Source organism: Maylandia zebra, linkage group LG2 (assembly GCF_041146795.1).
Source record: "Maylandia zebra isolate NMK-2024a linkage group LG2, Mzebra_GT3a, whole genome shotgun sequence".
Classification (NCBI taxonomy): Eukaryota; Metazoa; Chordata; class Actinopteri; order Cichliformes; family Cichlidae; genus Maylandia; species Maylandia zebra.
Window position 1 is genome coordinate 43486100 of NC_135168.1, and position 17282 is coordinate 43503381.

The following is a 17282-nucleotide window of genomic DNA, read 5'->3' on the forward strand; positions in this document are numbered from 1 at the left end:
TTCACCCCTCACCCTCTCGTTCCAACGCAGCTTTATGGTTATTGCTGTGGTTCTGGAATCTTCTCATGATGACTAGTAGGGCCCCAAACCGCACGACCTTTGACCTCAACCACTGCCTGGGCTGTCAGCTCTGCTATGAATGGTCCCTGCTTCTTGCTGGGTCTCTGAAGACTTCTGATCAGCACCCAGTCTCAGTCAGGAGATTCCACCCTTGGGATGATTTCTTCCAGCAATACTCTGGCTGCTGCACCTGTATCTCTTTACTAGGAGGAAAAACTTCTAACCATTTGGAAAACATGTCAACCATCATCAAACCACATTTTCCTTTCAGTTCAGTGAAGTTTACTTATAGATCATCAAAGCCTTATCTGAACATGGACTTAACCCCCCTGTAGAGGTTTAATACCTGTACATGAACTGTTAATCCCACAAATCACAGTAAAAAGCCATGGACAACATCAGGGCTTCTCCTCCGGAGTAATTTCACTTCAGCCCTGTAACCCTGTGTTAAAGAATAAAATCAGCATTAATGTCATGTTAAGTGGGCTCTAACTCTTGGCTCTTCCTGGAGCCTGCATCCACACCACAGTTACCTAGAAACCAAAATCGGTGAGTAAATACAAACTTCACACTTACAAACAACTGTAGGGTCATAAGAGTAATAAGGCATCCAACACCACTTACAAAAGTGCGCCATATGCAGTTTATTTCCCCCAAATCATTAAAACACTACTGTTACCATAATTTGCCCAAATCATGGATCATCCCATGTGTTTAATTAAAACTACTGTAACCAGTAACTTTTCTTAAGTAATGTCACTCACTTGTTTTCACACTTTGAGCTCAACACCTTAAAATGAATAAAGATATGATAATGAGCCCCACACTAAGATGTTCTGTAATCACTACACAACCTGCTTCATTTCACTCATGTCTGCCTGTGTGATGCCAGAACCCTTAGAGAGGAAAAAAAAAAAAACCATTAGCCAGTGGTGTGTCCTCGCAGGTCGGGCCTGGATCAACAGATTCCAGAGGTGTTGCTGTAAATCATGTGGTCAACCTTCCTAGTCTGTGAAAGGAGTGATACTGATTTTAACACAGTATGTGTTTCACATTGAATACACATTTTCCCCCTGTAACATTTGATTGATTGATAATACTTTATTTATCCCGAGGGAAATTGGGTTAAGGCTGCCAGCCGTGCCAGCGCCATCTTACCCTTCCAACCATACATACATTACACAAAACATCACATGGGGAAGACAGGTCAGAGAGGTATAACAATGGAAAATGCACCACATGAGGAAAGATAAGGAGAAAAAAATAACTCGTGTGTGTGTGTGTGTGTGTGTGTGTGTGTGTGTGTGTTTGTTTAATGGCTGTGTGCGCAGTGGAGCTGCAGATTCAGCAGAGCATGTCCTTAAACCTGCCTTTCCTTCACATTTCTCTGTTTATGTGTGACATATTTAATATCATTTTCATCACTACTTATTAACACTTTCCCTCTCTTATTCTTCAATCCACATTTTAACACATCTCTTTCCATCACTCTTGGTTATATACACACACACACTTCTCTTTACTGCATTCCTCAGTTTCTACACACTTTATACTGCATGTATTCTTTCCCATATTTCTGAAAGAGAAAAGAAAATCATGCAACCAAAACCTGGATTTGATCCTGCACTTACCACTGCAACAAGAATACCCACTTGAATATCCAAACTGAGTTTCTAGGAACCTGCACCCAATAATTGCAGCTGTAAGGAAGCGAGGATTTCCCCGTCGGTCCGATAGAAAAATCCTCCCAAATCAAAACAGCTCACCGTTGCAGATCCTTTGCAGTGCCTCTCTTGGTTCTTTTAAAAATTCCTGCATGTGTGATTCGGTGAAGCATACCCCCCGGTTCTCCCTTTTTGAAAACAACGGTGGGACTGAGGCAATTTTACCTCAGGATGGCCAGTCACCGCGTGCCCGTGATTCAGCAAAACTCACCGGAGGAATCCTGCCCGACAACGCCAAATTGTTGTGGAAAATTGAACAATAACCTCCAACACACCCAGCGAGCTTGATTTGAAGTGGGTTTGATAAACACATTGCAATGTGGAGAGAGCATCCCAGTGAAACACTAGGACCATCTCTGAATTGTGGCCACCGTCCTTACATCTTATATACAGAGACGCAGACAAAGAACATTCCACAAACTCACACGTTGGCCCCTCTCACGGGGGAGCTATACCTTCTCCCTCAGAGAGAATTATGACCTTGTTTTCTGCTTGGCCGTCACCTAAGGATTTACATCCCTGATACGCAGAAGGAGTCCCACTATCTGTTTAATGTCTCCCATTACAATGGCCTCACTGTGTTAACGTTCCACATGCATGTAAACTAGTGACAGGAGTGCTCTTACTATAGTAAAGTGATATTACTATAACTAATGTGATATGATTAAATATGTGATTAATAGATGAGAAAATAAATCTGCCACCACACGGTCTAGGTGCATCTGGTTCAGATATAGCGCTTTCTCAATGAAAGAAGCCAAGTTTTTTCAAAGGTTATTAGGTGTGCCAATGGCAGTTTAGGGTCTAACCAGTTTTATTTGGTCTGAGGTCTGTTTACACCCTGAGTAAGGCTCAAGTTGTCTTCCTGAAAGCGCTGTAACTGAGTTCAAGGATGCAATTCCACGGTTATCTCCTTCGATGTCATGTGCCAGCACAATGCAGAGCACTGTTTACGAACCTGGATACAGTGGCTCCCCTGAAAAAAGCCTGAAATCTTTGCTTGACTCCCTGGTATAACTGTGCCTGGCAAACCTGCGCCTTAAAGCAGATAAAACGTAAGCTTGAGAGGAAATGGCATCTCATTAAGTTAGAGCTTCATTTAGCCTGGAAAAAGAGTTTGCTGCCCTTGCAAAAAGTCCTGGTTGAAGAAAACAAGAACAACCCCAGGTTTCTTTTCAGTACTTTATCCAGGCTGACAAAGAGTCAGAGCTCTGTTGAGCCAAAAATTAATTAAACGTTAGCTTGCTCAGTGCAATGTTCAATACTGTTGATCACAACATTTTATAACAGATTATAGCATGCTGTAAGAATAGTAAAATAATAAATGTACTGTGCTGCAGTGGGTTGAATCATATTTATCTATTAGACTCTAATTTGTTCATGTAAATGGAGAGTGGAATCTTGGAGTCATTTTTTTGACCAGGGTATCTCCTTTATTTTGTATAATTTAAAAAATGTGTTTAATTATTTCTAAAATTAGAAACATCCTGTCTCAAAACTAGTTAATGAATTTATTACTTCTAGGCTGGACTACTGTAATTCATTAGTATGTGAAATTAAAATATTTTATCACAGTAATGCTGACTTAAAAAAAAATAGTGACGGTTTATTTCAGCATGTTGGCATCACAAGTGAATAATCTGATAACAAAAATATCATCACAGCCAAATCAACATACCCAGTGTACTTTACCACTCAGGCTTTGAGCCATCAGGCAAGTTTTTATGTTGAACCCTGCCCAATAAATGCCCCTGACATAGACTTAACTCCAACTCTGACCCTCAAACTGGCTTTTGAAAGAGTATAAAATATTAGGGTCAGCTAAAAAGTTGTAAGTTTGGAAGATTTATTGTACATCATGGGTCTAAATAAATTCTGACACCAAATATGCTGACAAGAGAACTTTTTTGTTTATGTGTATTTTATCTTTAGTTTATAGTGCCAGTTGACGTCAGTCACACATGTAGCCTAGACAAGCAGTTCGTGAAAAAGCGGGAACAAGGTCATAACTGTTCTTATTTCAAAACAATATTTTTACATATTTATAATATTTATACATAAACATTAAGTGAATAGGGAGTCTGTAATCTGTAGATATAACAAGGGTTACCGTGTCCACAAACGGGTTATCATAGATACAGTATGTAAAGTAATCATATTTATACTCTTAAATAGACTTCTTCACTGATGAATTAAAAATTCTGAGCGAATTACGTGATTTTGAAATCATGTGACATTCTGAAGAATGAGTGCTGCTCTTTTATGTTTTTTGCTAAAGCATAGGATTTTGATTGCACTGTAACAATGTCTATATTTTAGATTGCATCGCAACTTTTGCAGAAGTCAAGACTCTAAATACTCCTTCAGCCACAAATCCATTAGCTAAAAGTTGAAATTCAGTAAAACCTTTATCTGTCTCATTTATTAAATCTAATTATTTCCTCTGGTATCGCTATTCCTAAACAGGCACTTTTTTCTGCCTGGAAATGATCGTAAATTGCTGGTTCCTTTGAGGTATGTGAGGAATGAGAAAACCTGTCCAGCTGTAGATTTTTTTTGTGTCTTATCTACAATAGGCTCAGCCCCCTGTGCCACAAGGAGACTTAGACTGGTTATGAGACAAACAGAAAACAAAACAGTCAGGCAGAGACAATAGGAACGCAGTCCTGGAAAGGATTCAGAAAGGTACCAGAATACCCACACTGCCACCAGCTAAGCAGGTAATTAGTGTTTGACTTTGATTTTCATTGCTTAAACCTATCACAGTTAGCAAAAGCTTCTGTCTATATTTGCTGCAGCTGTTGACTGTAAATCAACTAAGCTGGTCTGATAAAGCAAGCGTGTGTTTTAGTTTGGCACTTACTGGTGACTAAGATTTAAAACAAAGTAAAAGTGTAAAAGTTTACAAATAATTGTCACTGTATCACTTTTTAATCTACACAGAAAGGTCACTCAGATCAGGTTTTACTGCTGCATTATCACATCTATATTATGCCAAAATGCCTTTATATGGATTTTATAAAATTATTTTTAATAGCTTTCATGACAGTTTGTAACAAGTTTTTGTAACAAGGTGAAGGTAATGCTTTACATGTTTACTGTTCCCAATGCTTTTCCTTGAACGCAATGTTGGAGAATAATTAGATATATCCTTATGAAATAACTACTTCCCACCTAACCAGTACTCTAGATCAGTTAGGTGTTTTTCAGTTGCCAAGGCTTTTTGTAAATTATGCGGTGTTCACTCTGTTTTATTTTTTTGTTGCCTCTATGATGGTGTGATAAAGAGAGGGAAATCAAACAGGCAGACTTTACACTGTTAAAACTTCCTCTGAAATAAAACAAGATTTTAGAGCTGTGAACTTTGTTCAAAGATGTACCTCTTAATGACTCCTTTTATTAATAAATGCAAATTGTGTTATTTTTGTTCTAGCTGTTACTGTGAGCAGGCTCTAATGTGATAGGTGAGTGAATCTTTTAAGGTTAACAGAGTTGAAAGAAAAAATGCACCCAAATTGCTACAGGCAGGCTATGGCTAATGTGTCAAAGTGTCTAACATGTAGCAACAACCGTCAAAATCATTTTTAGCTGGGAGCTCCTCCTATCAGTAAGGTCTAGCAGCAGAGCCAAGCCAGTGGATATTTCTCCGGAGCTTTCTAGAACGTATAGAAAAATCCTCACATAGGAAACCGGTTTCCTATCCTCACATAGGAAACTCTCAGTAAGAGAGCTAAGGGCTGTAAGGTGGCCTTGACATGCAACAGTGTTTGTGGTGGTTGTGTGAGTTTGACTGTGGGAGTATGTTGTGTGGGTAAGCTGCAAACAAATTTCCCTTTTTTTGGGATTGATAAAGTTGGACTGAATCTGAATAATAAACTATGTGACACCGTTTTCAAGTTCACAAGACAAATAATTAGAAGCAAAGCAACGCCCACATGGTTCTAATACGTGTGTGTGTGTGTGTGTGTGTGTGTGTGTGTGTGTGTGTGTGTGTGTGTGTGTGTGATATACCTCCTGCTGACCAAAGGGTCATAAAAGCAGGAGCAACATCACAAGAAGCAGATCTTCCAGATAGGATGTATCTGCAATAAAACATTACAGCCCCCCCACCCACAACCTCGAGAATCTGGGGGGGGGGGAAGGACAGTGGAATTCCTTTCATCAGAGTTGGCAAGCATAAAATGACATGAATGATTTAACAATTCACTCTAACAAGTTCTGATGAAGGTTTTCTTTTACCTGCCATAAACTGTCACCTAAATAGCACTCCCAAAATCACAAATAAACGAATAAATGTCCCTTTCCAATCGTTTCGAGTATCAATCATTGAAAAACTAGTGAAAATATAAGAAGATTTAATGGAACCCCCTGATCTCAATCACACTCCGTCTTTAACCAAGTGAGGCCACTCCTCTGTCTCTCTAACTGATCCTATTTCTTGATTTGAATTAATTCTGCTTTCTTGATGATATTTTAGGATAGAAGATGATTCTGTACTGACTGAATACATTTTTAACCGCTTTCACTAACTTAATAACTAGTAAACAGTAAAAATAAATGTAACTAAAATATGGTCTAGTATTTAGAATTCTGCTACATTGGTTGTGACTGTCCTGACAGCTTATTCATCTACAGATATCAGTTTATAGAGCTGTAAGTATAATTACAGTTTCTTTTTTCCATTTCCAGCCTTGGTTTTCTGCACACAGTTTTGGAGACATGCCAATATAAAACTAAACTATAGCTGAGTAATTCAACCAAGAGGGAAAAGTCTTAAAAACAAACCTTACATTGTGAAGGAAAATTCCAACCCCTATCAAGAGCTATTCCGGGAGTTGTGAGAAACTGTCAAACATTTACTAAAATCTAATCAAACAGTAGCACCCCAGACTGCCCTTGACTGCCCCACCCGTATCACATTACAACTGATAGTTCATAGTTGGAAGCACAGTTTGTAGGAAATGTTAGGATTGAACTAAACATTTTGCATTTGAAAAACAACTTATTAATTTATTTATTTATTTTCATCAGTGGATCCACGTTTTGCCAGTCATCAAGGCAGCACACAATGGCTCTGAACATCCCAGGGCTGGTGGTAATGGTGGTCTTCTACCTGATGGTGCTGGGCACTGGTCTGTGGGCCTCGATGAAGTCCAAACGGGTGCAGAAAAGCAGCCAAGCAGCCCGGACAGAGGTCACTTTGCTGGGAAACAGAGGGATCAGTATGGTAGTAGGAGTCTTCACAATGACCGGTGAGAGTGCATGTTTGTAGATATTTGGCTGTTATTGTAGCCACTTTCATTGAGTGAAACTGTGTAAGAACATTGTGAAGCACAAAATGAGTATGTTGTTGCATGAGCTCATCACAGTGCAGCTTTTGTAATAGAACAAGTTAAATTCTCTTCTAACTCCACCAAAGTAAATAGTAAAGTAGCTGGTGAACAACAACCTGTCTCTCTTTAACAGGGAGTCCCCCGTTTGACATTCTTTCAACAAAAACATGTGCAGCTATTAAGATAAAGGGGCTAGCCTGTTCGTATGTAAAAGACAACAAACCTTTCTTAATACGGTTATTTTAAAAAATGTGTTGTTGTGCCTAATTTATTACATATTACAGTGAAGTGGAACCATTAAGCTTAAGTCGGGTTTTTTTTTTTTTTTTGTTTTTTTTAAATTAATATTCCTTGCTTAAGTCAATTTTTTTTTTGTGCAATTGAATTCCTACATTTTGAGTTACACTAAGACACAGTTAAAAGAGAAAACAGATGTTTTTAAAACTTCATCTCATGTGCAAAAGTGTTCACACCATCAATTAACTGCTTATCAGTAGGCAATATTAATTTAGAAGCCTCTTTACCTGAGCCTGAAGGTCACGGTGTAATTCCTCTATGTGTGTTTGTGCTGTGCTCTCTGCAGCTACTTTTGTTGGCGGGGGCTTTATCGTTGGTCTGACAGAAGCAGTGTACACACCAACTATGGGGCTGGCCTGGGCAGTCATGCCATTAACAGCAGCCCTGTCTTTTATTGTTGGTAAGAGTTTTAATAATAACACCATTACCTGTATAATTTCTGCATTTGCACATGATTTCCCATTTTCTGACGAAAGCGGCTCATGTGTGCGTAAGGTACTACACTACAGACTTTAATCATTATGATTTCCTTGTCACATACTTGGTTACGCCTACAAATATCATATTCATCTGAACTATTAAGTAACATCTACAAAAACGACCTTTTTCAAAGCAAGATTTTTATTTCTAGATATTACTTTTAATGTCTAAATCAGGAATGATGTGTTTTATAAGACAAAGGCGTATATCTGTGTGGAAAAATATGATTTCTATATGATTACTTTAAATGTGTTTTACATAGGAACGCCACAAATTTTCACAAACACTTTTTATGCCTCTAGAGGAAGCTGTGCAAAATCATAAGGAAAAATCTAAAAACCTACCTTTTCTAAATTAGGCTTTGAAAAATACAGGCCAAGCATGTCTTATAAGGAAGTGGGGACACATCTGTGCAAATTAGCGTAAAATGTGATTCGCATAAGACTATGAATGAATCTTAAAGAGGAAGTCCACTGATTTTCAGTAGTGGATGTGAAGAAATGTGTTCTACCTGTCGTTAAGGTGGACTTTTCTTTGCCAAACCAATGAGAGAAAGAAAATATGTGACAATGATGGACCCATTCCAGATCAAGTATGGAAAGTCAATAAGTGGAGCTCTGTCCGTGGCTCTGTTAATTTCTGATCTAATCTGGGTGACAGGAACTCTTATCGGCTTAGGTGAGTGATACCCACATAACTTTTGTTTTCCTTCTCTAGTAATAAGACCTGCAACTGAATAATTTCCAGGATAGAGACAAGTGTTTTAAGTTTGGCTGCTATAATAGTTTTAACTGCATCCAAAACACCTATACAACAAACTAGTATGATAGTATTACTGTAAGTCATACTGACACATGCTGTTGGTGTCATCCTAAAGTGACTGAACTCATTTTCCTAAACTGAATGAAGGTAATTCTGATGCATGTGATTCTGTATCATTTACTGTGTTACTTTTATAGGAGCAACAATAAGCGTGGTCCTGGATTTATCCTACGCTGTTTCCATTTGGATCTCTGCTGCTGTAGCCATCATATACACATTAATGGGAGGTCTCTACTCTGTAGCCTACACAGACATAATACAGCTAACACTCATTTTCTTCAGTATGGTGAGTTCACTTGCATGGGAAACCACATCCCTCCTTAATAAAATATAGGGAAACTGTGTTTAATATAAATAAAAGAGCACAATTAATGTAAATACTTTAATAAAGCCTGTATGGATTTGAAAATACATGAAAACTTAGTTGTTGTTGTTTTTATGGTTTTTTTGTTTTTTTTTAATTTGATGGCACTTCACTTTAAAAAAAAAAAAAGTAATATATGCATTAATGTCTCCAAACTCATCAGATTGTGTTTATAGCAAGTTGGATGTTCCCTCTGCTCCTTGGCCATGAGAAATACAAGATCTGTGGCTTTGAAAAAAAATATATATCAAACTTTTATTTATGCACCACAGGAGAGGTTTTCTTTCTATCCCCTTAAATTATATTAAACATCAGTTTTTTCTTTGTGAGTTTTGATCTGTGACTGATGGTGCTCACTGGACACCGTTTTCAGACTTGAGGGCCTGAAGGTCTTTAATCGTTTGTTTTCTGGCTCCTCTAGATTCTCCAGATTGTCTGAATCTTCATGCACATTATGTACTAAAGATGATGAAACTGGCAATTATTTGAGCCGTTTCCCTAATTATACATTTCTCCCTTAACTGTCGTTGCTCTCGTCCCACCCCTTTTTTTTTTTTAAGCGTGTTGTAGCCATTAAATTCTAAATCAGCCTATATTTTTTGAAAAACAGTAGGTTTTAATCTGAGGTTGAAAGGTTAATCTTTATGATAAATGGTTCTTTACCTTCTGGAGCATGTGTGCTGTGATTATGCACCTTTTCCTCAGCAGCTTTGATTTATCCCAATGTCAAAAAATACACAGCGTTAACAATGCCCGTCTGGGCCATAAACAGTTCGCAGAAGAGACTCCTAACCACAACAGTTTCAACTTACTGCTTATAATACAGGATTGGAATGGTTTCCAATATATTGCATTGTATTTGTATTACAATTTTACAGTGTTTTTACATTTTGCATCCCAAACTTTTTGGGAACAGGGTTTTAATATAGGCAAATCTAATGTGATTGTGAACATTGTAACTTAGTCTTTATGTCATTGGATCTTCTTCTGTTCTGCAGTGGCTCTGTGTCCCCTTCACCTTAATGAACCCCCACTCTATGGACATTACTAAGACTGCTTTCAACTTTACCTACCAAGCCCCCTGGATTGGTTCTGTAGATAAAGAAAGGCTATGGAGATGGATTGATAATTTCTTATTATTGGTAAGGCCTGCATTTATTTTTATTTAGGACTGAATTTGTAAAAGCAACAAACACAGAAAAACATTAGCAGTTGCAGAGACCAAGACAGATTTCTAGCACTAGTCTCTTGATGGGTATTAAAATATCTAAATGTTTTTAAAATAAAGGTCACTAAGTACAAACAATCATCCAAAATAAACTATGTGAATGACATTAACATGCTTTGCAGCATTCTTTATTAGCACACACACGGTTGCTGTTCAATCTGCTTTAAAGTGATTATTTAAGTAATTTACAAAGTTATCAAAACTCAAACCAAGCAGTGACTCGCCTATAAATGGATCCAGGTCAGAGATGGATCAATGAGGTTCATAAACAAAATAAAGAACAGGGTCTCCCTTTAAAACCAGAAAAAACTAAGGATATCAATGTGGACCACGATATTCATCTTAGAAAACATGAGTGGAGAAATTGTGGTTAACAAGTGAACTCGATCAAGTTACATTCAACAATATTCAGTCATTCAGCATTAGGCCTTCATGGGTATGAAATTGTTTGCATGATGTAAGCCTAATGATGTAATGAGGGGGGGGGTAAAGGACATAGTTTTCATTGAATTTAATGATTATTAATACTAAAACTATAATTAATACTAGAAATGTTCATTTACATTCAAGGGACCTCCGAACAAGCACTGAAACTCCAAATAGACATAAACAATTAGTCTGACGAGAAACAAATGAGCAAATGTTTCAACCTATAATGTGTACTCCATGTGAACATTATAAACCTAAAGCACACAAGTTAACTCAAGATGAAATAAACAGTTTGTCATTTGCTGAGTGCTAATAAAATACACATAATTAGAGATACAACTAAAGTTGAGAGATTATAAACTAAAACAACATTACCCTAATAAATGACTAACTAACAAAATGAACGGCTAACTGTCACACTGTCATTTGTTTAAGGCTTTAGGTAACCTTGGATATCAGGACTTCCACCAGAGGACTCTGTCAGCCTCCTCATCAAATACAGCCAGGATCACCTGCTTTATTGCAGCTCCACTTATTTTTGTACTTGGAATCCCATCTGTGTTGATTGGAGCAGTCGCAGCATCAACAGGTACAACAACAGAGAAATATATTTAATAAAATTGTTAAAATATATTTTCATTTATTTGTACTTTTTATGTTTTTATGCCAGATTGGAACATGACCTTATATGGCTCCCCATCCCCCTTCAAGCGAGGAGACGCTGGTCAGGTTCTGCCAATTGCTCTGCAGTACCTCACTCCAAACTACATCTCCATCATTGGTATTGGAGCTGTAGCTGCTGCTGTGATGTCCTCAACAGACTCTGCTCTATTATCTGCCGCCTCCATCTTCTCATCCAACATATATAAGAGCATCCTAAGGACCACAGTAAGAGACCTGAAAGAAGAAGATTCGAGTTGTGGTTATGTCTTTTCTGGTTCAGTTTCCAGATTTTATTTTATTTTGGGGTTTTTTTGCAGGCATCAGACAGGGAGCTCCAGTGGGTGATCCGTGTCACTGTGGTCCTGGTGGGCGTGGCTGGCACATCGCTCACCTTCCTAAACAACAGCATCATGGTTTTTTGGATCCTGGGCTCAGACATAACCTACACCATCATGTTCCCTCAACTAGTCTGCGTCCTCTTTTTTAACATCTCCAATGGTTATGGCTCTATCATGGGCTTGCTAATTGGAGTGTTGCTGAGATTGCTCAGTGGTGAACCATCCATAGGGTTACCTGTTGTCCTTCACTTCCCAGGTTGCACTCTTGAACATGGCATTTATGTCCAGCGCTCTCCGGTCAAGACTATCTGCATGTTATCCGCTATCTTTGTTACTTTGTTGTTCTCCTACCTGTCATCACTGCTCTTCAACAGAGGATTGATTTCTGAGAGGTGGGACGTATTCAAAGTGAAGGCCAACAAACGATCACAAAAATTAACATTAATGAGCAATGGCATCATCGAAACAGACAAGGAGGAGAAGCCTGATGGTCAGAGTGAAACTGAACTAATACTAACCCCCAGTCAGTTGGAGTGACAAACTAAATGATTTAGTGGGATGCAGATGTGTTTTTAGAATAGAATAGCTTTTTATTGTCACTGTTACAAGAACAATGAAAGGCAGTTTGGCATTTCTCCATGTGTGTGAAGTACACAATAGCGTAAGTATTTACACAATAACAGAAAAAATTTACATTTACGCAAGAAAGATATGTAGAAGTTATACATACACGCACATACATACATATATGCATCCGTACATACATACACACATATATTTCCACATACACGCTTACATTTATATACATACACATACATGCCATCTAACTAGTAGGTGCATTGAGAGGTGCAGTGTGATCAGTGATATTGCACATTGAGAGTGTGTGTGTGGGGGGGGGTGCTGTTGGAACTATATTAGCTAAGGTTATAATAAATATAGTTTAAAGAGGTAGGGGTGTTGGTTGCATTGAAGTATAAATAGAAATACGATTTACAAATAAGGTGTAATGTCCATGAGTGTTGGCAGTGCAGTTATCCTCCAATCAGGGTCAGAAGGCTCTCGATGGTGGAGCAGTAGATGTTTACGAGCAGTCTTTGGGGTAATTGGGCCTGACGTAGTTTCCTGAGGAAGTACAGCCTTTGTTGTGCTTTCCCTACCTGGTGGGAAATGTTTGTGGACCAGGTAAGGTCGGCCGAGATGTGGACTCCGAAAAACTTAAAGCTTTATACCCTTTCTACCTCCTCCCCATCAGTGTAGAGGGTAGAGTGCTCAGATCGCTTTGTTCTTCTGAAGTCGATTACCATCTCCTTGGTCTTGGCTGTGTTTAGATGCAGGTTGTTGTCGTCACACCATTGCTTCAGATGCTGAACCTCCTCTCTGTAGGCTGAATCATCATTGTTGTCTATCAGTCCTATGACGGTGGTGTCATCAGCAAATTTTATAATGGTGTTACTGGTGTGGATTGGTGAACAGTCATGGGTGAAAAGTGAGTATAAGAGGGGACTGAGGACACACCCCTGTGGGACACCCACATTCAGAATGAGGGTGGTGGAGGTGTGCTCTCCCATTCTGACGTTCTGGGGTCTGTTGCTCAGGAAGTCCAATATCCAGCTGCACAGTGAGCTGCTGAGTCCTAAGTTGCTTAGTTTATTAACCAGTTTGTGGGGTTGAACTGTATTGAAGGCAGAGCTGAAGTTATTGTGATTTATTATCACACCTTCTGTTTTTATGCCAGATATTTTGTGAAATGATCATGTTTGCCACAGGGCCTTGGAAGAATTCATGGATTCTTCCAAAGTCATCCATTGTTTATAATCAGTGCATGCTTTCTGCATGCAGTATATACATTTCTTAAAATTACATTGGAGTAATTTCTTTAAATACATTTTACTAGCATTTGTTTAACCGATTGTTACTAATGGTGAATGATACTAATAGTGTTACTTCAATAAAATTCCTAAAGTTAGTGGGAGGTAATACATGAATCACATAATGAATATGAGTCCATTCATATGTATGAATCTTATGTAGCATTCATGCCACTGGACTTCATTTTGCTAGATGGAAGTATGAAATGGAAGATGGATGCTCGCAGTAAAGTGCTTCCTTACCCAACAAATTATGATTTGGGAAAACAATTAAAAATATTTTTGGACTTGCACTTGTGCTACAATCAGCTGATTTCAGTACATGTGGAACTGAAGAGGAAGATGGGGGGCAAAAGTGTGGATATGGACATTATTTTTTATTTTTATTGCACAAAGGAGAAGAGCACAGTGGGGAAAGTGCAAACTACACTAACAGTAACTGCATTATCCTGCCAACACAACTTCGGCTCTTTGCCAGCTCCTGCTAGGACAGCATGCTAACACTAAGCTAACCAAGAACCCAGAGTGACTTAAAGCTGAGTGAATCCTGACCCCGCCCAGCAGCCAGACCCTGAACTTCAGCAGGTAACATCTGTGACGAGCAGTCAAGCTGTACCTGTTTCTACCTGTTCATGTTACTAAAGTAGAATCACTGTGGAAATTACTGTGAAGTTTCTTTGCTTTGTTTTGTTGGCTTTGTGTTCACATGTAAATGCTTTGAGAAAGATCATATGTGTGTCCTTATTAGGATTGGGATATGTGTTGGTGTGTGGGGCTGTAGTCAGTAGATTTATATTGATAAATGGTAATTATGAGACTATGCGTTCCATGTAATTTTACGGAAAAATGCTGATATAATGTAAAAAGTAACAAATTACTGTCTTCTGGGCGCAATTACTTTTAGTATCAACACCAAGAGTGGAAATACTATCAATATGCACAAACGTTTCTCATCCACTCGTCTTCCATATGGTGCTTAGTGATGATGGTGACTCTCAAAGTGGAGGCAATGAGAGTTGATAATGGAATCAGAATCGCTAAATTCTTATGAATTCTAGTCGTACTACAGGACAATTTTTCACTGTGCCAGAGTCTATGTTAAAAAGCTCAGGTACAGTATGGCCTGTAGCATTGTATGGTAGATTTTTTTTTATTTTTTTATTTTTTTTATTTTTTTACCAGCTATGTGGTGGCAGGGCACTGGGTTTACTGTCAGTGGTTTCATTCACAGTCATGTTGGACCTGTAGTAACAAACAAATGGTTTACTGGGATGTAGATTTGTGTTATAATGTTAGAATGAACAGAGAATTGACATTTAAAGTACCTTTAACTGTTAATTCTGAATTTAAAGCCATATGAACGTTATGTAAAATCTATATCTCGGGCATGCATTCTGCAGTATTTAAGTGTTGGTGTTAGCATGCCCACATACCACTTATTTAAATACGTTTGTTGTGCACTGATATAGGGTACTCATGTCACCACGTTCCTCACATCTCCCAGTGTTAGTATGGGCAAGGGTAAGAATCTGCTTCTTTATATGCCTTGATTTCTTTGTGCCACACTTACACATGTGACCACATGTGTCCTATTCATGACATAAAAATTCACACTAACATTTCTGCTCTTTCTTACACGTCATGAGATGTTTGAACATGCTGATATGGTAGATTATGCAAGATTTCTCTTATGCTTTTATATTATCTAATATATTATCAGAGGACCTCAACATCCTCTGGAGTGGAGGATGTTGAGGTCATTAACTCTGCAACTGAAGTGAGTTTTGTAACACAATCACACTCATTTTCAAATGTGTAAAAATTACACAATGTTAGACATTTTATAGGCAGTCACCACAAGAGATATAATTGGAAAGATACACAAATACAAGATTATAGAACTTCTAGCATTGGTATTTAATGAAAACTGTTTTCTTCTTATTTTTTTTTTCAGTTTAGCTAGTATTTATATAGGTTCTCATTGTAAGGTAAAGATCCTACAATCACACAATTCTTATTCAAGCACTTGGCAACAGTGGGAAGGAAAAACTCCCTATTAAAAAGAGGTGCCGCCAGCAGAACCAGGCTCAGGGAGGCAGCCTTCCACCATTGTCTCATACATGAAGCTGTATAGCCAATATTCAGAACACATGACACAAGTGTAGAAAAATGGCAAGCCTTTAATTCCTGCTCATCGAAAACTAAAAAGTAATCGCAGATCGCAAAACCAATTCAACTCCAATTGCTCCACAAAAGTTGTAATAAAACTCATCCAACAGAAGTCATGAAACAAAGACTTAAGAATAACATGTAAAAAGCAAACTAAGACGTGAAGGAATAATAAGTAGATATAGAAAGTCCACAAATGAAAAACATTGGGTTAGAGAACCCAGGACCATGAAATACCTGAAAATTCAAAGGGAAAAAAAGAACAGAACTCAGACAGGAAGCATACTTAAACCAAAAAGCAACTAAGAAAACTCTAACGTGATCATGACAGGTGAGATAAAAGACAATCTATAGGAGATTATTCCTGTGTTTAAATTTTTTTCTTTTCTTTTTTTAATGCTCTGGTATTTTGTTGTGAAGCACTTTGTGATCTTTCTCTCAAAAGTTGATATAGAAATTACATTTTCTATCAGTCTGAAAAAACTGCTATACATACACGACTAGAATCATCCGTAACGTTACATGCCAATACTGCTGGTTGTATAACATCATTGCATAATGAATAATTGGTTGACTGGCATTCAAGCACTCAGCTGATCCTGATGGTATACATTTATAAATGGTTACAATTTAAAAAATCTTTCAATTTCATGTTGCAATATGTTTGATACACGTCCTAGGTTTAAATTCGCCAGCTGGGATTTCTGTATGTTGTTTGCACGCTGTAACATCAGTAATAGCTGAATTTCTTATGTAAACGCTCATTATTTTCATATAGTTATCAAATAATATTGAATATTACTTTTAATTTGTTTGTATATATTAAGTTTAGCAGCAGTAAACGCATGCTGGTTCCGTATCAAAGTAACAAACTTTGAGACCGCACTAGTACTTGGAACTGGATGAAAGATTCCAGGTGCAAGTACAGGCTTGGTTGTTTGCGACATCACTCATGTAGTTTCGTCACTTTGAAATGAATCCTTGCCCAGTGTACAATGAAATCTTTGTTGTTTTCCGCTCATGCACAAGCCACACCACCACCAGGGTTTTGGCCAATTTATGGCATATCCAGCATTCTTTTTGAATTTTGTATCCTCATGCCTATATTCAGTGTTGGGAAGGTTACTTTTAAAATGTATTCCATTACAGATTACATGTCCCAAAATGTATTTTGTAACATATTCCGTTACGTTACTCAATAAAAGTAACATATTCTGAATACTTTGGATTATGTAATTTATTATCATGCTTTTATACAACTACGTGAATGTACTATTGCTGTGTGATTTATTAGGCTACTATTATTGAAGGCTACTCGGCATACCAATACCAACTAGATTTTTGAATCTTAATATAAAATGAGTAACAGTAGGGTGTATATCAGGTAAGGCTGCACTTCTTTGTGTGTGCGTGCGTGCGTGCGTGCGTGCGTGTGTGCGTGCGTGCGTGTGTGTGTACTAGGCCACCTAAATATTTAACCTACAGTGATACATTGAAGCAATGTTTG

The 17282-nt window shown here is 38.0% G+C and overlaps 1 protein-coding gene across 7 annotated transcripts in view; it reads left to right on the forward strand.

Annotated features, from left to right (window-relative positions):
- The window catches only part of LOC101479509 (high-affinity choline transporter 1), a 25097-nt gene extending 7958 nt beyond the window's left edge, over window positions 1–17139 (forward strand). Inside the window, exons 2-11 of one of the 7 annotated variants that reach the window (XM_076874636.1) lie at window positions 4361–4504; window positions 5218–5248; window positions 6816–7036; window positions 7701–7814; window positions 8417–8572; window positions 8854–9002; window positions 10079–10222; window positions 11173–11326; window positions 11408–11625; window positions 11718–17139. In XM_076874636.1, coding sequence (XP_076730751.1) covers window positions 6853–7036; window positions 7701–7814; window positions 8417–8572; window positions 8854–9002; window positions 10079–10222; window positions 11173–11326; window positions 11408–11625; window positions 11718–12275 — 1677 coding nt within the window. In that variant the 5' untranslated portion in view covers window positions 4361–4504; window positions 5218–5248; window positions 6816–6852 and the 3' untranslated portion in view covers window positions 12276–17139. The remainder of the gene's footprint in view (window positions 1–4360; window positions 4505–5217; window positions 5249–6815; window positions 7037–7700; window positions 7815–8416; window positions 8573–8853; window positions 9003–10078; window positions 10223–11172; window positions 11327–11407; window positions 11626–11717) is intronic. The other 6 variants (XM_076874648.1, XM_076874658.1, XM_076874637.1 and 3 more) reach the window with 6 other exon arrangements.
- The last annotated feature ends 143 nt before the right edge of the window (window positions 17140–17282 follow it).